Source organism: Brassica rapa, chromosome A05, assembly GCF_000309985.2.
Source record: "Brassica rapa cultivar Chiifu-401-42 chromosome A05, CAAS_Brap_v3.01, whole genome shotgun sequence".
Classification (NCBI taxonomy): domain Eukaryota; kingdom Viridiplantae; phylum Streptophyta; class Magnoliopsida; order Brassicales; family Brassicaceae; genus Brassica; species Brassica rapa.
In genome coordinates, this window is record NC_024799.2 from 19,711,857 (window position 1) to 19,733,743 (window position 21,887).

The following is a 21,887-nucleotide window of genomic DNA, read 5'->3' on the forward strand; positions in this document are numbered from 1 at the left end:
CGCTGTTAAAAGTAGCGGCAGTTAGATAGCCGCTGCGATTATTTTTGATAGGCAAAAGCACCGCCACCGGTGTTGCTCTCCAGATGCGTGAACAAAAAAAAGGTTATACATTTGGCCGCAAACCGCTGACGCAGCGTCTTGTAAAAGAACAGAGCTAATATAAAGATTATTGTACGGGTTATGAATTAAATTCACAATCATCATGTTCAGTGTTCTTTATTCTTTCTCTCGAATATTTCTCCTTGTTATTTCTTGATTCAAGTAAATCAATTAGTTTTTTTTTCAAACTAACTAAAATATGGGCTTCTTGGTTTTTTATATTGGTGATGATTGGTTCGACTGTGTCTTAAAAAATTTAACTGTAGATGTTTAGTTGTAGATAAATTGGTTGTAGTTGTAAAGTTGTTGCTGTAGACTTTTTTTGCAGAGACTTTTGTTGTAGTTAAATTTGTTGTAGCTGTAAGTTATAGGCTGTAGATATTTTAAAATAAAATATATGAAATATGTGTTGTATATATAAAATTATTATTTTATGAATTAAAATAATTTATATTAATATTTTTGTTTATAAATTATCAAAATTTTTTGTAATTTAAAAAGTGATATGCAAATAATATTTATATTATTTAAATATCTTAATAATTAAAAAAACACTCAAATTCAAAATTAAAATATTTACTCTATGGAGTTTTGTTTAAAATCTGTGTGGTTTCTTACATTTTTATTAATATTTTTTGCGTACTTTGACAGTTTGACTCGGCTTGTTTGGATTTGTATTCGACAATATCACCTTAATTCGTCAAGATTGCATTATCTTTTATGTGGAGAAAAAGAAGAAAGAAAAGTCTTATTTTCTGTATCATTGATGATCGAATAAAACTTTTTGTGAGAAAATATGAAAGGAAAAAGAAAGAGAAAATTTTAGTTAAAAAAAAAAAGAAAAAAAAAAAGGAAAATGATGAGAAAAGCCGCACGAGTCGGTTCATTGGATTCCCTCGGCAGATGTTATCCTCTGCCTCGACACTGCGGCCATCCCCACTAACTCTTCACATTTTTCTCGTCTCTTTGCTTTTACTAAATTTTTAAACATATCTATATTTCTAATTAGTGGAAGATAACAAAAAGAAAAAGGTGAACGTAATTGGGGATGAAAGTGGATACAAACCTATATTGAACTTTAAAATACAGCACAAAGATAACTTTCTTTTACATACATAAAGGTAAGTTAAAAAATAACCTTCTCTAACCAAACTAATAGAATTGATTTAAATATTGATATCATCATTCATTTTTTTCTTAATAGTATGAATCATAAATTTAAAATAATCCGGCTGATTAAGTTGGTGTTACATAGTTTAAGAAAATTAAATAAAGTGGTTATGCTTGAACGTTTCATGGTCGTTGTATTATTTATACGTGTGATTAATATGATTTTGAAAAAGTTATTAAATCTCTCAAAATCTATTTTCTTTAACTTTATTAAGATCTGTGTGCATGCATATAGAAAATTTATGTGGAATTGTTTGAGAATCACAAACTCAACGGTGTAAAATTGTAACTAGTTATGGTTTGTTCTTAATGTTGCTGGGACCTTAACTCTGCATGTGTAATGTTTCCATCAATCAAATGAACATGGAAAAGTGAACAAAAACTCAAGCAATATGAACAAACTAGCAACGAAGAACGATACGTTAGGTGAACAAATCTTTCAATCCATGCCCAATATACAAAAACCGACAAAGCTAATAGGTCCAGAAATTAAAGTCAGTAGCAACCTAACACACAGCACTTGAGAAAAAAGGAAGCAAGAAAAACATTAAAAATAATAAAAAGGTCATGAATTAATATAGTTTAAACCGTAGTTGATTTTCTCATAAAATAATACCCTACCACATAACTCAAACCGACTTCATTCAAATCTCTCCCAAAAAAAGCAAGCGCCAAAGGAACAATATGTTAAAAACAAACCAAAATAATAAGAAAACAAAACAAAACATCACTAGATATCATTATAATATACTCTTCGTTATTGTATTAACAAATCAAAGAGATGAAATCTTGATCATCTTCTCATACTACTTTCTATATCGATCGATCCTAGCACCAATAACAAAAAAAAAAAGACTACAAATATTAATTCAAATCTGCTTATTGATGGTTTGCTTTGACGAAGAAGAGCTCTATCTCTGGAGGAGCAAAGAAAACGATCTGTCTCCGTCGTAACGTGCAGTTCTGTGGGACTCTTTTCTTCTTCGGCGCTGGTGGACACGTCAGTATCTCCGGTATCCGAGACTTTTGAGATTTTGGGGTACAACAACCGCCGCCGACACCACCTTTACCTGGTGACGACGTCAGCACCTTCGGAGAAGGAGAGTGAACAGAGTAGCTTGTGTCTTCAGGTGAAAACGTCGTCGTTGTGGAAGAACACGAGGAGACAATAGTAGATGAAGAAGTATGGTCGAGAATAGTGGGTGTGTCGGTGTTCTTGTGTCGTGGAAGCTTTTTCTTGAAATGGGTTCTTTTGAGTTTCTTCTCAGCTCGGTTTGGTTTTCTTGCTTTTCTTGATGTCATTTTAGACCTAATCAAAAGAGAGTTTTCCCAAGAAAAGAAAAGAAGAAGGGCTTTTCCCTTTGCAATGTTAGGTGAGTGAAAGAGAGAGAAAGAATAAGAAGAGAGACGTTGTTTATTAGCTTAGTTAGTATATATAGTATATGACACCGGTCAACACGTTAGTGGGAGGGTCACTTACGTTTCTAGATTTTGACTACCTAACGTTTTCACTATAGGAGGATCCAAAGTAAGTCTGGACACGGATCGGATATCCGAGTTTTTAAGGGTATTTGTGATTTGCTTTATATGTATATCTAATTTTCCGATTTGCTTTGTTTCAGAAAAATACGGATATTTGGAAAAACGGATATCATGTAAATAAATAGATATTTGCGGATATTTACGAATATTTACTGATATTTCATATGTTTTGATTGATACAAATAATCTTAAAATTTTGATACAAATTTGTTTTGTAAAATATTTTCTCTGTTCCTAAAGATCCATATTTTAAAATTTTCACACTTTTTAATAAAACATATTAAAACTTATCTATAAATGCATTTTTTTGTAATTTTATATTTTCTATATTTTAAAACCAATAAGATTTTAATAAATGCAATTAATGTTCTTGAACTTCACAATTTCTCATTATTAGTTGACAAAAATTATACTGAAAATATAAAATATGTATCTTTTTGAAACAAAATTTTTTTTTTCTAGAATATGAATCTTTTAGGAACGAATGAAGTATTTTTTTGCATGATATATATGATAAAAATTAAAAGAAGTAGTGAATCTACATATTTTGTAAATTTTTTGAACTTAGTTAGCAATTATAATAACACAAAACTTAAGAAAACAATTATAATTGTCATAAATGTGTTCTCTTCCTTTTGATGTAATATTTTTATATAAGTAATAATGTGAATATAATTTATCAAATCTTATGTTAGAATAATAATTATATAATTTTATACATTAAAAACTTTAAATATAATCAAGATATACATGTATTTATATATTACCGGATCGGATCGGATATTCGCTTTCCAAAATTTTAATATTTGTGATTTGCTTCGATTTTAACGGATATTTGTTTTTAGTATTTGCTTTGCTTCGAAAGTTTACGGATATTCGAATTTTCAGATCGAATCGAAATAAATAACAAATCAAATCAAATTTAACGGATAAAATTCTCAGCCCTAATCCAAGGACAAAGTGAAGTGATCATGGTGGGATTTGAGATTTATAACTAAATAAATATTTTAAAATTAAGTTTAATAATTTAGCAGCTATGCTATGTATTTACAATATTTTTTTAAAAAAAGAAACTAATGCGAATGTTTCATTCGTATCTGACTGATCCTTAAACAGGTTATAAGGTTTTTTCTTCTTCTTTCGTTTCGTTAAAGATCAATTGCATGTATGTAATGCAAGTCTGACAAACAAAATTGGTTGTATATTCTTACTTTCCATTTTTAAAGACTGAATGCAATAAGACATTGAAGATGCATATCAGTTTTTTTGTAAAAGACATTGAAAATGCATAGAAAGATAGTGGTAAGTTTAGTCAAAAAAGAAAAGAAAAGATAGTGGTAAGTTTTGCTGATATTGATTCTACTACTACAAGTTCTGTTGCGTTTTCACCGACCAAAAGAAGGGAAGAAAGAGGAAAAATGAAAATGAAAAATTAGCTTACCCCCTCTTTTCACAAATGGTAGATACTAGATAGCTTTGCTTAGCCCACCACTTGTGCTCAAAATGGGTAGATTAAATTTTTTACGAAGAACAATATTTTTCCTATTGAACTTTATATTTTTCTTTACAGAAATATGTTTCTTATTTAACTTCATCATATTACTAATATATTCACGAGAAAGAGCTTAAGAATCAAATAACCCATATGAAACATTAAACAAAGATATATACCATATTTCCCTAGTGCAAACTCAGATATATAATTTAAGTATGAAAGACTATACTTTCGGTGAGAATATAGAAGTTGACAAATAAAAAACGGAGGTACGATTTCTTAATTAAGGTTTTTTTTGTCAACTCTTGATTAAGGTTATGTTATGATATTGGAAAATGTTGTAAAATCGTTATTGGTTAAAAGAGAATTCTCTTGAGCCAGAGGCCCAGAGCCACTATGAAAATGGTTGGGAAATTGAAAAAAGGAAAAAGCTAAAAACAGAGAAGAAAAGAAAAACAGGAATATCATTGTAAGCATCTACAAACATGATGTCATTTATTCAGGTTTACAGTGGTGCTGTTGTAGTCTTTCACTGTTCACATGGTAAGAGCATTGTCAATGTATTATTCCATGTTTATTTTGAAATGGTGTATTTTGGGTTTTACTCCAATATATTATTCTATTTTTTTACTTCAAAAAAATATCCAAAATAATTTTATTTTTATTTAATTAATAATTGTTGGTAAAAAATTTTACTTATAAAAATTATCAATTAACCCCAACTATCGTATATTTATAATACTTTCAGAAAATATAATTTATTTAAATAAAAAAAATATTATTAAAAGTACAATAATCATAAATATATATATATATATATATATATATATATAAGAATATTATTTTTGCAAATGGTCAACTAATGCATTCATAACGAATAATGAGTGTTTTTATCTTTGATTTTCTTAAATCGAACAAGAAAATTTTAAAATGGTCATTTTCATAGTGTGGACAATACTTTACCGATTTTGGCAGTTCTAGAAATGATTTATTGGATTGTTAGATCATTTTTTTATGTTTATTTATTTTATATTTTATATTTTTATGTTTAGTTTTGGTATTTTTATTAGTTTATGCTTCTTTATGTAAAATTATTAAATCTCTTATCAAAATCATATTTCTTTTCATTTTATTGTATTATTTTTAATATTTAAGTATGAAAAAAAAATTAATATTTGAAAGATCATTAAATAAATAAAATTTAATTCTAAAATAGAGTAAATGGTGAGATTGCTATATAAATGGAGTAAATTTAGCCGTTACTCATTTTAGAGTTGAAAATAAGGTGGAATTAGAGCATATATCATTCGAAAAAAATGTTCGGAATAGAAAATCGAGTATGGTTGGAGATATCCTAAATGCCTGATATTTGGAAGTACTAAAATATTTCAATTAAAAATACATTAATAGTGTTTGAATGCTCACAGGACCCGACAGCGACAAACGAGAAAATTGACCTTTTTCCCATGTTAATTAATTTATTGTTTTTTTTTTTTTTTGCTAAAAAATTAATTTATTGTTTTGATTTTTTGAGAAGATGAGGTTACTATTAACTAGTACGTTTTTTTCTGCCGTCAAAATAGTGTGCAGAATGTGATAATAAATGGCCAGTTAATAATTGATCAGATAACACTTTCCTAAGATGATATTCATTGTAGAGGAATACATCTATATATTCGCACACAAGAGTATCTTAAGAAGTTTGTTTGAACAAAAACGGTATTGATCTTTCTTTACTGTCGTACGTTACTGTGTATGATAAAGTAGAGATTCCTACTACACTGAATGAAAGGAAAATATAGAAAAGTGAAAGAAAGGAAGATATAATGAATTAGAAAAGGATTACAAGAAAAATAGAGAAAATAATAATAAGATAATGTTGACACAAACTTTGATGTAGCTAGTATAAGGAAGACGATCACGTGGACTGACATGCAAATTTAATCTATATAGTACTAAAATATGCATGGGTTTGTGTACACCACAACTAACTCTTTCTGATTTTAGTTGAGGTAGTATGGTTGTACCAGTATTAGTCTATTAGAAACAACGACAACAATGTCAATTCTAAAAACAAATGTTAAAATCAAAAGTGAACAAACCTTTACAAACCAAACAAGTACATAAAATATGCGAGACTGGCTCTTGTCATGGGATCCTAAAACATAGGATTCACTATGGTAATCGGCAACTGAGATTCTCATTCATCTTAGATGTTCAAACATCAAAGATAAACGAATTATTAATTTATATTATTAAAACAAGAATATTGTTTGAAATTAACCTTGTTACCTTATGTAATTTTTACTGTTTTAAACTATTCATAAAACTCTCATTAAAAATAAATTAGCCATTGCTTGCTTATACGTTAGATTATTTAAATAAATACACTATCACATATGAGATTATTCTACCATCTAGATAATACTTTTTAATTTTAAGTATTTCATATTAACTATAAAAAACTTATAACTTCTAAGAAATTATTATTGCTTATATACTAATTAAATTTATAATTATAACTAGAAATATTATAAGTAAATATTAATTCAGTGTAAATTTTAAAATATTTTTTTTAATAATATTATCTCCCACCATCACAACGGGTCAAATTATTAAACTATACAAAAACTAAAATGATTAAATTATCTTACTTAACTTTTGTATCTACAACTACATATTATTTAAAGTGCATTAAAATTTTGCTAAAAATAATATTTCTGTACTTTTGTAACGCGTTATTTTATTTTGTTAGCACATGCTTGATCACAATGTTTTTACAAAAAATAAATAAATCAAATTTACACCTGCATTTCTTTAATTCAAATAAAAAGAAAACGAAATAACGCCATGTTTCTTTTCCAGAGACCATATTCACTAACAAATTATTTCAAATAAATATGTTATTCTTCTTAATCTACGGCGCCATCCGATTTCCACATGTTAGCCAAGCTCATTATCATTACCTTCAAAGCAATATGGTTTCAGCCATGAAAACATAAAGGTTCTTTTCGAAGATGAATGTGATAAAACGGCATCTGTGCAATTATAAAAAGATTATTGAGGTTTTAAATCTCTGCTGTCTTTGTTTTTTGTTAAAAGATATACGTAAATGTTTATATTTTTATATTTAAATATAGGGTCTTAAAGTTCTGACCCCTTTGTTATATTGTACATTCAGAGTTCAGACAATTCACTTTTAAGTAATTGTCAGACTTGGTTCAGATGTATGTGCAAGAAAACAGAGAATGACAAAAGACAATGGTGTAATTTTCAACCGGATAAACCCAAAAGTCTCTTCTTCTGCTCGCACAGTGACATTTTCAATTCGAATAATTATATGCTCACAATTATTATGATCCAGCCGTACATTTGTTTTTGATATTTCTGCCATGGGTTTTATAAGTGACACTCGAAGTGAAAAAGGTAAGAAATAAATAGACGTAACAACTATGCCGATACTGTTATGTCCAATGGTTTTGGCCCTACCGATATAATATGTCTGAGATACTGTCAAGAAACTATCAAAGACGAGAGAGATGCTCAATACTGTTTATCGTTTTACTCACCGAACCAAAAGATCAATGAAGACAAATAACTTTTCTCAGTCTTTTTTACATCAACACCACAAAAAGATCCAAAACCATTGATCTCTTCAAGGTTTCTGTCGTTTTAACCACTAGTCTCACAGAAGAGAGCATCAATCAAGATTATTACTATTCCCACAACTTTCAGCAAAATCCTAATAATGTTACAGTCCAACAAGGCTTGATCAAGAGAGTGAATCAAAAGAGGATTCAGGACCTATTTGATTCGAAACTTAAGACACTGATGCAGAACACAGCAGAATCTAAAGAAAGGATAAAACTAGTAGCACCCTGACCAGACAGTACATCAAAACGAAACCACTAATGCGTCGAAGTTGTGATCTTCTTCTGACAATCATTAAGGAACAGAAGAAAGTATGAAAGTACCATGACAAGCGTGGTGGATCACCTTCCTCTTGATAGTGCATCCTCCAACTCTTCAACCGAAGAAGGAAACAGTTCTATGTACCGGCTCCCGAGCATCTTCCTGTCCTTGACCATCGCAGCTCTCGATTCTTCAGCACTCCCAAACTCTACAAACGCGTCTCCAGTGGGTCTCCCTTCACCATTGACGGTAACATGAATAGAGTCTTCAGACAGATCAAAATCTTTGAAGAAGTCAAGTATATCTTCCTTCCCGGCCGAGAAAGGTAATCCTCTCAATCTCAAGATACCCGTATGGTCAGCATTCTCTTTCCCATCATCACTCGATCTAACCCTCTGCACGTTTCTACGAGGCGAATGCCCACCGCTCCCACCACCTCTTCCACCGTCACCACCACCACCAGTAACCGTACCATGGACACGAGACTCCGCAACCTCATTAGCAATAGCCTTATAGTACTCCTGCTTCGTACTCCTAAAAACCTCCACATATCTCCTCCCCATGTTCTGCCTGTTCTTATGTAACGCGAAATCGACCTGAAGAGGAACGCCAAGAACACAAAAGGCTTCACCAGTGACCTTATTGTTCTTGTGAACAAACAAGACATCAACCACATCTAAGCCACGGAAGAACTCCACAACGTCCAGCTCAGCGCAGTCAAAGGGGAGACCACGGAGTCTAACCACAGGGAAAACAGGAGGAGGAACGAAACCGTAAGGGTTGAACATAAAGGCAGAGCCAGGGTGAGGTCCGTAGAATGTTCCTGGAGGAGGAGCTTGTTCAATCATTCTCTGTCTCTTAGGTCCCATTTCGCGCCCATCGCGACCATCTCCATATCTACACATTCACCAATAACAAATTGAATCTCTGATCTATGGATACACTACACTATAACGTTCTGAGAGATTGCAGATCGAAATTTTCAGATCAAATCGTATGAAATGAGTTCGATAACGATAAAACCCTAATTGCGGAAGCTAATGGAATCAGATCACTGAGGAATAACTAATCGGAGATGATGATAGCGAGGCTTACCCTCTGTAGAACATTGTCGCCGGAGGAAAGTATCTCCGGTGTCGCCTTTTTTTTTGTACGATCAAATCGATTGGAACTTTCGAAGAGCTTTTCTGCTTTTCGAATTTGGAATCGCAGTACGATGGAAGGACCGTATAAATTAAAATGTTTTTGAGAGATATTAAACTTAACTGGGCCCTTGGTATTGGGCCCAAGTGGTTAAGGTGCTCTCCGTTAAGCGAATGGGCTCTTCTGCCTGCGAGAGTTTGAATTTCTCTGACGTCGCGATAGTCTTTGCTTTTTTTTTTCCCAAACCAAAAGATTCACAAGTATTTTATTGTAGTTACTTATACAGTTATACGCACCTAGGTCGATAGACTCAGAAAATGATGCGAAACAGTGTCTAGCCATGATAGAAATCACAGAGAATGATATATTCACCTCAGAGGGCTTGAGTAAATATGTAGTTTGCAATTATGCATGGGTATGTATTCAATCAGGTTCAGTTCAGATTGAATTGAATTTCGATTCTTCGGGAGTATGGAATTTAGACTCATTTGGATATTCTCAAAGATCGGTTCAGATTTTATTTTAGTTTTCTAGAAGTGCATGGTTCAAATATATTAACACTTTACAATTTCAGTTGAATCCGTTTAAGTTTGAGTTTGATTTTAATTCGGATTCAATGATCAAAATAATTTGTGACTTGAAAATATATATATTAGTTCATAATCTTGAAAAGTTTAAATAATCTGTACTAACAATGATTTGGTGGCATAATTAAAAAATAATTATTATTAAGAAGAGATAAACATAAAGAATTTAAACTCACAACTCTATAAATGTAGTGACATTTAAAATTCAAAGATAAATAATATTGTTGAAATTTATTCATAATGAAACTTGAAATGCATATATATATAACACTGTAAAAATCTTAGTATTTGACCAAATATCAAAAATACATTAAAACTAATTATTCATGTTACATGCCTATGGGATATTTGAATAATTTATATAGTTATTCAAGATTGTGCTTGGTATGAATTTTTTCCTTTTTGGGTTTCTTCCGATATTTTTTTGAGTTCGAGATTGAGTAAGACCCAAAACTTATGATAAAGTAAAACAAAATCCATTCGAATACTATGTTAGATTCAGTTTAGATTTAGCAGATCAGTCCAAATTTTCAGGTCTAGTCATTTTTTGTCCACCAATAGTTGTAATAAATAAAAAATGAATTAAGATTGGCGGAGCTTAGTAATATTTTTTTGTTATTTAAATGAACCTTTACAAAAAAAAGAAAAACTAATTAAGTTGTATGATTTTCTTTTTTTCTTTGATTGTCACCAAATTTTTAAAAAAGTTCTTTGTAAAATGATACAATTCAATTTTATTCAAAATTGCTTATGGAATTTCAGAAAACTTAACATGGTGTAATTAAAAATAAAAACATAGTATATAATTGAGAGGCACCCCAGTAGATTTTTGAGTTGAAAACTCATAAAACAACATCATGGCCAATCCCAAAGCAACTAGTTTAGAAGAACATACAGACATGCACTTTACAAGATAACATAAAATAATAGCATTAGAAAAGAAATTGACATGCGGTGCATATATAGATAAAAATGTCTGAGATGAGACAACAAAGGATACATAAAAGACAAGAGAGGTTGAAACTTGAAAGAATGCACTTATGCAATTGCAAAAAGGTCCAAATACAAAAATATGCACACTCGTGCTTGCTCGGGAACATCCCCTTCTTCGTTTATAATCTAGTACTACTAACTAGTAACATCAAATTAACATGTCCTCTTAATTAATATACTTTTGGCACCAATCTTTCCGAGTTCACACATTGTGACCACTGCAGTTTCTGTTCAAAGTTCAAACCCACTAATGTTGACCCTCGTCGATCTTATAATGTAATTAATCAATATGAGAAAAAAACAAAAGTTTCAGAGAAAACAATTTAACTCTTATAAAAGTAATGTATTGGTAAGAGAACAATGTTCTCTTAAAAGTATACCAATCTTCTGTATCAAAATCCACCGTCAAACTGTAGAGGACATAAACTACTCGATACTGAAATGGTAAAATGCGAACATAATGAAAATCGATCATATATTTGTGAATGGAAACATATATGCGGGGCGAAATTGGTATGATGTGACTAGGTTTCGAATGGTAACCAGCTTCCCGCCTCGCCCCGCAGTTAACATTAACAAAAATCTCTATATATACTATATATCTATACATTTTTATAATTAAACCGCTTGTCCCGCATCGTTCAACCTGCAGTTACCATTCGGATTCGGAGCCTAAAATATTATAGATGTTACAATTAAGCAAAACTTTAATTCATAGTGCGTTTCAAATCAAATTATGCACTCAACAATAAAAGTTTTTTTTTGTTTTTCTTACAACATATGAAAAACGCACTTTGTCATTTTATCACAAGTTATAGGTTCCGAATAGTAACAGCGGGTTGAATGGTGCGGGACAAGTAGTTTGACTGCGGTGCGGTTCTGACAGTTATAAAAATGTATAGATATATAGTATATGCAGATATTTTTGTTACTATTAATTACGGTGCAGTGCGGGACGGATGTTACCATTCGGAGCCATAGTACTGTCCATGTGCGTTTTTTTTTGTTTAATTTGACATTTTAATAAAACATATTTAATTAGAGTTCTACAAAGATTTAGCCAGTTAATAACTAACTTTCAAAACATACTTTTAACATATTTAAATAATTACTTTCATAAAATAAAACAGATTTATAACGACTACATAAGTTATAATTTATAGTCAAATTTTAAAAAATCCAAACATGGTTAAATTATTTCATATAAATTGAATATATATAATATATTTCTTAATTATAATTAATAGTTTAAAAATGAAACTATAAGTTAAAATACTAAATATCTTTAATTTAATTTACAACTGATTGATTCTTTTTGAATATCTAAAACTACTCAAATTTATAATATTTTATATATGAACCATCTTAATTATATATAAATCTATCTGAAAACTCGATAGGGCGGTTGAACTGTAATTCATTCCTCTGTCTGATTCATGGTTATGTTATAATTAGATTTGAGTTAATTTGGAAAATTGGTTAAATTCGTCAAAACGGCAAACCGGCTCATTACAACAATTAGCTTTTCAATTTAAATTAAGAAATAAAAACTATATGTTTAATTTTAAATATTTATCTATCCAAACCGCAAAATAATTTTGTTCTAAAACATTATTTCGCACCGTTTATTCTATCGAGACAGCATGAATTGCAGTTACACCATACCACAATTCCGCTTATATACTAATCCTCAGTTACCATTCTTATCCAATATATTGACGCAATTTTGTTCATAGAAAATACTTGCAATATTAAAAACTAACTATATATATGTAATATATTAAAAAGTATTAACCATATATACATATTTTCATATGGGATAGCGGCAGAGTATACTACTTTATAGAGTCTATATGCGTCAACAGTTAGGTGATCTTATGAATCTAGTGGTTGTAGTTGTTGGTTTTCTTATTACTCAGTGTACAACATCTGAAAACGCTAGGGAAAGTTGCTGCAAATTTTTATCTGATTACTACTTGAAGTTATGTCAATGAGTTATAAATAAATATTTGGAGTTCCCAAGTAATATGTTTCTGAAGCCGAGCCGACATGGAGATGAGACCACCAACGCAAGTGCTGTCTTAGATCACGACCGTCTCATTTTCCAACGCGATCAATCTCCCCACAAAACCAAAAAATGTTTATCAACTCTTGATTCGATGCTTTCTTTCTTACATACATTTTGTAATTTACTGTTTGACATTGAAGGAGACAAACTTTTATCCTTGATTCCCGATCTTGTCCATTTTATTTGATCCTTTCCATACTCTGTCTGTCTAATAGGCTTTCATTTGCTGAGGGACTCGGGCTTTTTGCTCAAACTAATTATCAAACCAAAACATTAATTATATATGAACTATACAATACTACTGAACCTAAAACATTTTCTGAATTAATTTAAATCGATCAATGATCTTAATCAAAAGACTAAAAACACTATGTGCTATGTATCGCATGTTAGCGATTAATCAGTTACCATTTGTGAAAACTCATTTTCGTCTAATAATACATCTGTACAATCATTATTCACTTAGATCTTATTAACCATGCTTTTTTATAACCCGCGGTATCCTATTGGCCGAAGGCCAACCGACTAATTTTCTGGTTACCTGTCTATTGGCGCCAAGCAGATTTGGTTGTTCGCAATGGAAATTAGATATTCATGTCGACTGACAACATAAGCGGATAGTTATGATTGCTTTTTATCACCAAAATGTTTTAGGCCCTTCACTGATAGTTCTTTAGAATCGAATCATGTAAATGAATCCCCTCCCTTACATCAAAATCCAAAAATGTAATCTTGAGATACATTTTTTATCAGAAATTTTCTTGCCACACCAATAAAACTACAGAATACTACATACACTGGGGGTTTAACCCGAGCTTAGGCATCCAGTATTATGTGACAAGAAATTTTTAATATTTAATACTCCATCCGTTTCACAAAGAGTGTTACTTAGACACTTTTCACACATATTAAGGAACTCATTAAAATTCATTTATGTTTTCATTAATAGAACAAATCTAACCAATAGTATTTTAGATAAATAGATTTACTTATAAAATCAATGTATTTTGCAATTAATTTTCAGCTGAAAAGTTGTATAAATTGCATTGATATTATAGAATGACATTCTTTGTGAAATAAAAAAAATAAATTAAAGTGAAACTTAATATGAAACAGACGGAGTAACATCTATGGTTGTTTCACTGGGATTTAATAATTGACTTTAATATAACAAATACATGCGTGCACTTCGAGTCCCAAGATAGTAATAAGTCTCCTTTTTCATTCTTCAAACTTTCTCTTTGTTTCTTTTCTTCCTACCATTTTCTCCGTACCCTTTTTCTATTAAATCACATTTGCCACCGTTTTTTCACATCGCACACATGTTGTATACACTCATTTATTAATATGTACATGCATATATAGCATTCTTTGCCCTCTTAAACACAAACACCTCATCTAGAGATATCGTATATTTTCTTATTCTCTGTCTTCTAATGTCTGATCCAGCTTGTATCTTCAACAATGGCGTTGTCGACGGCTATGACTATAGCTTCAACTATTCCACTTCTCTCTCACACATCTACAACTCTAATGGCAGCTTCTATTACCCTCGCAATACCACAGACATAAACCCTAATTCTACTTTACCTGAATCTCCTCCACTTAGAGAAGCTCTTCCTCTCCTTAGCTTAAGCCCCATCCATAAGCAGAAAGAAGATATTGTTCCTCAGCATGAATACTATTTCATGGAGACGACCGAAAACTCTTCTAATTCAAACTTTCTTAATCATAATCTTGATCAATGCCAAGAAAGTACTCATCATTATGATGTGACCGTGGATCTTCATCTAGGGTTGCCAAACCCCGGTGGCGACGCTATTGGTTACGGGGGTGGTGGGAGCAGCAGCAGCGATGTCATCCTTGATTCTACCGACCAAGAGCATCATCAAGATCGTCATCAATATCATGGAGTAGAAGTTACACTTGCTTCTGATCATCATCATGATGGTCATGGTGGTGTACAAAGGGGTATTCATAATCACTATTGGATCCCTACTCCTTCTCAGATTCTCATGGGTCCTACACAGTTCTCTTGTCCTCTCTGCTACAAGACCTTCAACAGATACAACAACATGCAGGTAATGACATTCATCCAATAAACCTAACTTTAAGTTCTTACTTTCCCTAAAATGATTTTTAAGATTTGACTTTTGTTCTTTAAAATGGATCTATATATGTTTATTTTCCTTATTTTTCTTTTGAGTAAGAATTTCTATAATTTTTTCAGATCTTCATCATGAGAAAATCCTAGCACACACTATGACAATTTTTTCATAATTGCTATTCCTATTAGTATAGAATCGAGAATAACTTTTCATTTGATGGTACAAGTCATTGCTGTACGATCTGTTGATTAATGGCTATGAGAAGATCAACTATGATCAATCAATGGTTTTAAAATCAAGATCTTCTTTAACCAAAAGTCATTCTAGACTGCCTCCTTCTAACCCTAGAATATGATTATTCTTCCTTTTCCAGTTTTGGTCTCTCTTGATTTTTGCGCAGTTCTACTACAAACACTCATTACCCTAAAAGGAAAAAAGAAAACGAAAAGAGGAAGATATATGTCTTGCAGACTTTTCTAATACCTATTATATCTTTATATTTTTTTTTTTGAGAACTACATTACATATAACTTTTTGTAAAAGAACATTACATATATTTATTATGTGACATTTAATTCCTATTAACCCCTAGGCAATCATACGGGGTTAGATCTCAAACTCATAGTATTCATCTTTGTACAAGTACTCAAAGAGAATATGATCTAAAAGTACATGAACTACTAAACTACATAAATTTATACAATATTAATTTTCTAGAATTACACGAATTAACTGATAAGTATATTAAATTATATGAAGTTTGTGCAAGAATTATTACACAATATTTAGCATGATCTGTTTGGTCAGTATTGCACTACATTGTGACAGTTGCATTTCGAGATTAGTTTTGGAGTTTTATCTTAAATATTTTGTTCGATCATAAAATCAAATAAATATTTAAGCTATGCGCATAACTTGAAGTATTTAACGTTTACACATTTTTTTTTTTATCTGAATTAGATGCACATGTGGGGACATGGCTCAGAATACAGAAAAGGACCAGAGTCACTAAGAGGGACACAACCAACGGGGATGCTGAAGCTGCCTTGCTACTGTTGCGCACCGGGCTGCAAGAACAACATTGAGCACCCGAGGGCAAGGCCGCTCAAGGACTTCCGTACGCTTCAGACACATTACAAGCGGAAACACGGTGCGAGGCCCTTTGCTTGTCGTAGATGTGGAAAGGCTTTTGCGGTCAAAGGAGACTGGAGGACGCACGAGAAGAACTGTGGGAGGCTTTGGTATTGCTCATGTGGCTCGGATTTCAAGCACAAGAGGTCGCTTAAGGACCACGTCAAGGCCTTTGGTAATGGTCATGTCCCTTGTTTTGGCATTGATTGCTTCGGCGATCATGAGGACGAGGAGGCTGCTTCTGATGTCGAACAGCAAGAATGATCGTAATTTTGTTTGGATTATATATATCGGAATAGCAGAAGCCTTTACTGTTCTAAGGTGTTCGTTAAAGTTTGTTAGACCGTCTTTTTCATTTAACTAATCTAAAGTGCATTTTCTTATCATTAGTTATATTTCTACACGCAGATGTACAAACTCTAGTATAATTTAAAACTCCAGAATTATGAATAAGACAATTTGGTCATTTAAAAAATTGAAATCGTACTAGTTATATAACTCATGTAACTTTGTTCAAAACAAAAAACACTCATATTTTTCTTTTCATTCTCGATATGTAAGAGCAATCTTATCAGGAAGACATTCTTCAAAATTCTTAAACAAAAAAAAATAGTATTTTAATATAATTTATATACGTGATTAAATATTAATTGTAAAATAAGAGCTAAACTAATAGAAAAATGACATGTGTGGAATGGAGTTCCTAAAAGTTCTCCTTTTATAATTTTTTTTACTCTATCTCTTTTCTTTCTATTATTTTATTTTTATAATCATAAGATTAACATACATTTGTTTTCGTTTTTGTAGATTTGGATGACTCGTGCATCAGAAAGATCTAGGACGGACTATTATACACATATTTACAAGGGAAATTGGATTCTATAGCACAAAAAAAAATTATAATTAAGTCAGTAGCTCTTTACCCTAAAACACAACGATACACCGTATATTTTCTATAATAATACCTTTATACCCCACTCGCAACCGGCTAGAATTAAAATAAAAAAAAATTCATCTTTTCTTCTTTGACATCGTGGCCTCTTCATCTTCACTCACACATTAACTGTTATTTTTGGAAGATAAAATTAATTAGTTTCACTGTTAAAAGCGTTTCCGGTGACTGGTTGCGGTGAAGGGTCTACGAAGAGTCATAAGCATCGTTATTTAAGATCTACTCACACCGTCCGTCATGTGTGTTGTGGGATTTATGGGCTTTTGTCAGTGAGTTCGGTGACGATTTCTTCAACATACAGTAGTAGTCATAAAATTGCAGAGGTTAGTCTTTTTGTTTCTGATATATTCAACGATTGATACTGCATGTCCCAGTCTAAGAGTAGATGAATCAAAATTGAGATTGCATGCCGCAATCGGTATCTGTAAAGCCCTGGAACCGCAAGTTTGTGGCTTCAGTGTCGTATAGTATGGTTGATTCTATTCCATATCAGTGTCATAGTACATACTTCTACTTACATAGTGTATACCGCTATATTATGTCTGAAAAAAAGGACGAGGGGAAGAAGATGAAGTTGCAGACCATACTATATTCGTTAGAATTATAGTATAGTATGTATTATTATTACGGTTATTTATGTAAGGTTACTATACTATTAGATATAGTATTCTATTCTTTACGTTTCTCTATATTATTTTCTTTATATATAATTGTTTATAGATTGTATTTGGGTTTATAGGATCTTACCTAGGGTTTAGATTTATTAAGTAGAAATTTGAGTATAGGAGGATTCGGTGGTTCATTATTTACGTATGTTGTGTTAAATCTATATTATATTTGCATTATCTATAGGATTATGTTCTATTTGAAATTACTTACTATACTGTATATTTGTTTTTCATTCTGTTTGACAGTGTGTTATCTTTTTCTGCATATGGTAAATAAATTGATGACGTTGTCTTCGGTCTCTCGTGTGATGCTAAACGACCACGTCATCTCTACCAGTAACCGGCAACTTGTACATTGAAAGGACAAAACCGGACTTTTCTTTGCCTAAATGTTAGCGAATGAATTATGTCAAAATCACTGATATATTCTTCATTTCCATTAGTGTTTTGTATATTGAGCAAATTCTCCCTATTTACAAACCAATGGAAAATTAGTATAAATCCAAAGTAGTTGACCTGCAGAATCTTAGCAATTCTCATTTTTCTCTTAATATTACTAATTTACTAATCTCTCTACCACTAGTAAAAAAAACTGAAATAGCAACGACATATAATCGTGGCTATAGGGGAATTTTCGTAGCTATATGGAGATTTTGCTACGACAAGCCACGTTTATATTTTCGTAGCTATACGATCGTAGCCATTTTTGTATCGTAGCAAAATCGTAGCAAATTGATACGACCTTGCTACGAAAAGAAACGTGGCAAGTTGCTACGTTTTGCTACGTTATTATTCGTAGCATCTTGCTACGTTTTGCTACGTTATTATTCGCAGCATCTTGCTACGTTTTGCTACGTTTTTATTCGTAGCATCTTGCTACGTTTTGCTACAAAAAGAAACGTGGCAAATTGCTACGTTTTGCTACGTTATTATTCGTAGCATCTTGCTACGTTTTGCTACGTTATTTTTCGTAGCATCTTGCTACGTTTTGCTACGTTAATATTCGTAGCATCGTCGCATATTGCAACGAAATAAAATGGAAACAAAGTTTTCATTTGTTTCCTTTTGGTCCGATTTTCCTATTTGGTTTTGGTTCTGAACAATATAAAGAAGAAGCAAGAACAGAAAGGGAATATATTACATTAGCTTAACAGAGTTCAAAAGATCCACAAAACATTCAAACATTCAAAAGGTTCAAAACAAGAAACCATAATACATAAACTGCCACATCTACACCTACAATCCAAGTTCATTACACCACCTATCTAAAGCCAAATTGGTAGTGGTGATGAGATGTTGAGGTTGTGCATCACCTGGAGCTTGAGGCTGATCGTGAGGTGGAGTTGGAGCTTGACCGTGACCTTCAGGTTGAGCTTGACCGTGAGTTGGAGCTGCAGAATGAGAGGGAGAGTGATGCTGAGACTGATTTGCTTGCGCAGCAGAAGCTTGAGGCTGAAGAAGTTGCAGAATCATGTTGAGAGTTGACTGAGTTTGAGCTGTGCCTTCATTGAAGTCAGTCTTCAAAGCATTAACATCAGACTTGATTTCCTGTGTGAGAGTCTCCAGGCCAGAAACCCGCATCTCCATGTTTATGCCTCGCTTAAGTGAAGCAGGGACAGACTCAGAAGGACACTTGTTCTTGTACTGAAGATTGCCAAGACCATAGATGGTGCCCCTGCGTGTCTGTCCACGCTGAAAATTACAAACACAAGACAATTAGCTTTCAATATACAGACACAAGAACAATCAGTCATAAATATACGGCAGAAGGCGCTTTGATTATACAGAGAAAAATACTAAGACAATGAGCAGAAGAGATTATTACCTTGATGTATTCTTCGTTTAGGAGAAGGCGCTTTGAAGTGCTTGTGGCAGCCGTTGAGTCAGTTTGGCTATCTCCAAGAGGAGATCCATCTTGTAGCATCTCTTCAACCGCTTGCTCAACCTCCAGAACCAGTGCCTCTGCTCGTTCGTCAAGGAAGGTCCCATCTTTGCGGCAGTGAGTCTTCCTCACAAGGTCGGGATATGAAACTGGTCCCTCCAGACCTTCCTCAACAACCTACAACAAAGGGAAGAAGAGAAAGTTAGATAATTAGCAGTTAAAGGAAGGAATTAAATAGAAATGGGAATGAGAGATGGTAAGCTGACCATGTTATACGCAATATTTGCGAAGGTGCGTGGTCCTGCACCATGGACGTGCATCTTCAGCCCTGGAGGAGCAGCACAACGAGATTCAGCTGCTGATTGGCTCTTGGCTTTTGCTTCAGCTGTGGACCAATTCGCAAGGATCGTTTCCCAGTCAGTAGCGCTGATGTAACTTGGCTGCTTGTTCTTTTGTCTTTTCTGGCTGATGCGTCCGCAGATAGTCACTTGAGTCTGAAGCTTCCATTTGTAGTAGATTTCATCATGAAATTGGTCTTCCCAGTAGTATTGTTGCTACAAAAGAAGAGAAGTAGTTAGAATAGCAAAGACATTGAGTAATTAATAATGAAAATGAGAATTGAGTAATTAATAATGAAAATGAGAATTGGGAATTGAAGTTCACGATCACTTACAATGAAAGAGTGCCACCAACTTGTTCTCTTCTCCACTGGAACCTTTAACCAGCTTTGCCACGGCCCCCAGAAGTTTCCCTGCCATGTTGCTCTTATAAACTCATGGACTTCAGGATCAACTCCGATCCTGCAAAGACAATAAAAAAACCTTAACCGAAAGTACATATATTCCCTTTCTGTTAAGCTAACCAAATAGGAAAATTAGAGTTTATAGATAGAGTTAAGGTTTCAAAACTTTATTTATTACATAGGAAAATTAGAGTTTATAGATAGAGTTAAGGTTTCAAAACTTTATTTGGTTTTTCTATTCTCACGGTACATATTACATAACACGAGATTTGTAACAACACCCATTTACTACAACAGTATACCTAACCGAAAGCTACCAAGTTCATTAACTACATGGTACATGAATTCACTTACCACAATGCTCCATTGATCTTATCAGGATGGAGGTGTGGCTGATTAATTCGGGTTGGAGCACGTAGCAGCGCCTCTTCTGTTCTCGTCGCATAGGTTGGAGGAGGAGGAGGAGGAGGAGCCGCAGATGAAGTTGAAGAGCCGACCACTCCAGGAGGTCTTGTTGGTTGAGAAGAAGCAGGAGTCCTACCAGGAGGCATTGAAGCGGCTCTCATTTGGGGTCTCACGTTTCTTACATCTGCAGAAAGAGAAACAGAAGAAGCGTTAAGATTGAAAAACTGAAAAACCTAACTTGTAACCGAAAAGAAAACACTAAATCAAAACCCTACTCGAAACCAACAGCAACACCAAACCCCAAAACGAAACCCTTATTTGAAACCTAAATCGAAACCCCAAAACGAAACCCTTATTTGAAAGCGAATCCCAAATCGAAACCCTTATTTGAAACCTAAATCGAAACCCTAATTTGAAACCCGAAATTGCAATACAAACTCTAACTGAAACCGCAACCCAAAATGAAAGCGAATCCCAAACCTAAACCCTAATTTGAAACCCAAATCAAAACCCTAATCAAAACCGAAAGATAATCCTAAACCGAAACCCTAATCAATAAACAGAGAAATCGAGACCTTACCTTCAAGATTCAAGCCTGGAGGGCGAGAACGACGACGGTCGTTGGATGCGTTTGCGGAGGAATTAGGCATGGAAGACGAGAGATTGAGAGAGAACGAGAGAGCTGTAAGAGAGATCGAGGGATTAGAGAGATCAAGAGAGAGATGAGATCGAGGGATTTGAGAGATCGAGAGAGATGAGAGCTCGAAGAGTCGAGACACGGGAGAGAGAAAAGAAAGGTTTGTCTTTAGAAAATTAGGGAAATTTTGTCTAAGTATAGAAAATGGGTTTGGGTTTAAATTTTTAGAGGGAATTGAATTTGGGTTTAGAATTTTAGAGGGAATTAATTTTGGGTTTAGAAATTTAGAGGGATTTGGAGGGAATCGAAGGTTTAGAAATTTAGGGGTTAATTAGGGTTTAGATAGGGTTTAT

At 32.8% G+C, this 21,887-nt stretch overlaps 5 protein-coding genes across 7 annotated transcripts; 2 read left to right on the top strand and 3 right to left on the bottom strand.

The window, feature by feature from the left end:
* Positions 1-1,847: 1,847 nt before the first annotated feature.
* LOC103869219 (cyclin-dependent protein kinase inhibitor SMR13) lies at positions 1,848-2,927 on the bottom strand. Its single transcript, XM_009147288.2, has one exon. It carries the CDS (start codon positions 2,569-2,571, stop codon positions 2,149-2,151), a length of 423 nt encoding a protein of 140 aa, XP_009145536.1. The 5' UTR covers positions 2,572-2,927; the 3' UTR covers positions 1,848-2,148.
* Positions 2,928-7,843: 4,916 nt separating this feature from the next.
* LOC103869220 (heterogeneous nuclear ribonucleoprotein H3) lies at positions 7,844-9,460 on the bottom strand. The gene is made up of 2 exons (XM_009147289.3): positions 9,314-9,460; positions 7,844-9,115 (listed from the first exon to the last, which is right to left on the bottom strand). Exons 1-2 carry the CDS (start codon positions 9,325-9,327, stop codon positions 8,299-8,301), a joined length of 831 nt encoding a protein of 276 aa, XP_009145537.2. The 5' UTR covers positions 9,328-9,460; the 3' UTR covers positions 7,844-8,298.
* Positions 9,461-9,711: 251 nt separating this feature from the next.
* Positions 9,712-18,339, top strand: LOC117133963 (zinc finger protein WIP4-like). Its single transcript, XM_033291208.1, has one exon. The coding sequence runs from the start codon at positions 14,446-14,448 to the stop codon at positions 15,109-15,111; it is 666 nt and encodes a 221-aa protein (XP_033147099.1). The 5' UTR covers positions 9,712-14,445; the 3' UTR covers positions 15,112-18,339.
* Positions 16,024-18,688, top strand: LOC103869221 (zinc finger protein WIP4). Its single transcript, XM_033291209.1, has one exon. The coding sequence runs from the start codon at positions 16,078-16,080 to the stop codon at positions 16,510-16,512; it is 435 nt and encodes a 144-aa protein (XP_033147100.1). The 5' UTR covers positions 16,024-16,077; the 3' UTR covers positions 16,513-18,688.
* A 299-nt stretch (positions 18,689-18,987) lies between these two features.
* LOC117133962 lies at positions 18,988-21,695 on the bottom strand. 3 transcript variants are annotated; one of them, XM_033291202.1, is made up of 6 exons: positions 21,478-21,695; positions 20,847-21,081; positions 20,424-20,550; positions 20,017-20,304; positions 19,694-19,927; positions 18,988-19,560 (listed from the first exon to the last, which is right to left on the bottom strand). In XM_033291202.1, exons 1-6 carry the CDS (start codon positions 21,545-21,547, stop codon positions 19,105-19,107), a joined length of 1,410 nt encoding a protein of 469 aa, XP_033147093.1. In that variant the 5' UTR covers positions 21,548-21,695; the 3' UTR covers positions 18,988-19,104. The 3 variants fall into 3 exon arrangements, with proteins under 3 accessions (XP_033147093.1, XP_033147094.1, XP_033147095.1); XM_033291203.1 differs by having other exon boundaries at positions 21,473-21,669; XM_033291204.1 differs by lacking the exon at positions 21,478-21,695 and adding an exon at positions 21,209-21,442 and having other exon boundaries at positions 20,847-21,127.
* Between the last annotated feature and the right edge of the window lie 192 nt (positions 21,696-21,887).

Coding starts and splice junctions, on each gene's coding strand:
- LOC103869219 (XM_009147288.2), bottom strand. CDS start 2,571: ATGACATCAAGAAAAGCAAGAAAACCAAACCGAGCTGAGAAGAAACTC.
- LOC117133963 (XM_033291208.1), top strand. CDS start 14,446: ATGTCTGATCCAGCTTGTATCTTCAACAATGGCGTTGTCGACGGCTAT.
- LOC103869221 (XM_033291209.1), top strand. CDS start 16,078: ATGCACATGTGGGGACATGGCTCAGAATACAGAAAAGGACCAGAGTCA.
- LOC117133962 (XM_033291202.1), bottom strand. CDS start 21,547: ATGCCTAATTCCTCCGCAAACGCATCCAACGACCGTCGTCGTTCTCGC. Junction 20,305..20,423: donor GTTGGTGGCACTCTTTCATT/GTAAGTGATCGT, acceptor CTTCTTTTGTAG/CAACAATACTACTGGGAAGA. Junction 19,561..19,693: donor TAAACGAAGAATACATCAAG/GTAATAATCTCT, acceptor TGTAATTTTCAG/CGTGGACAGACACGCAGGGG.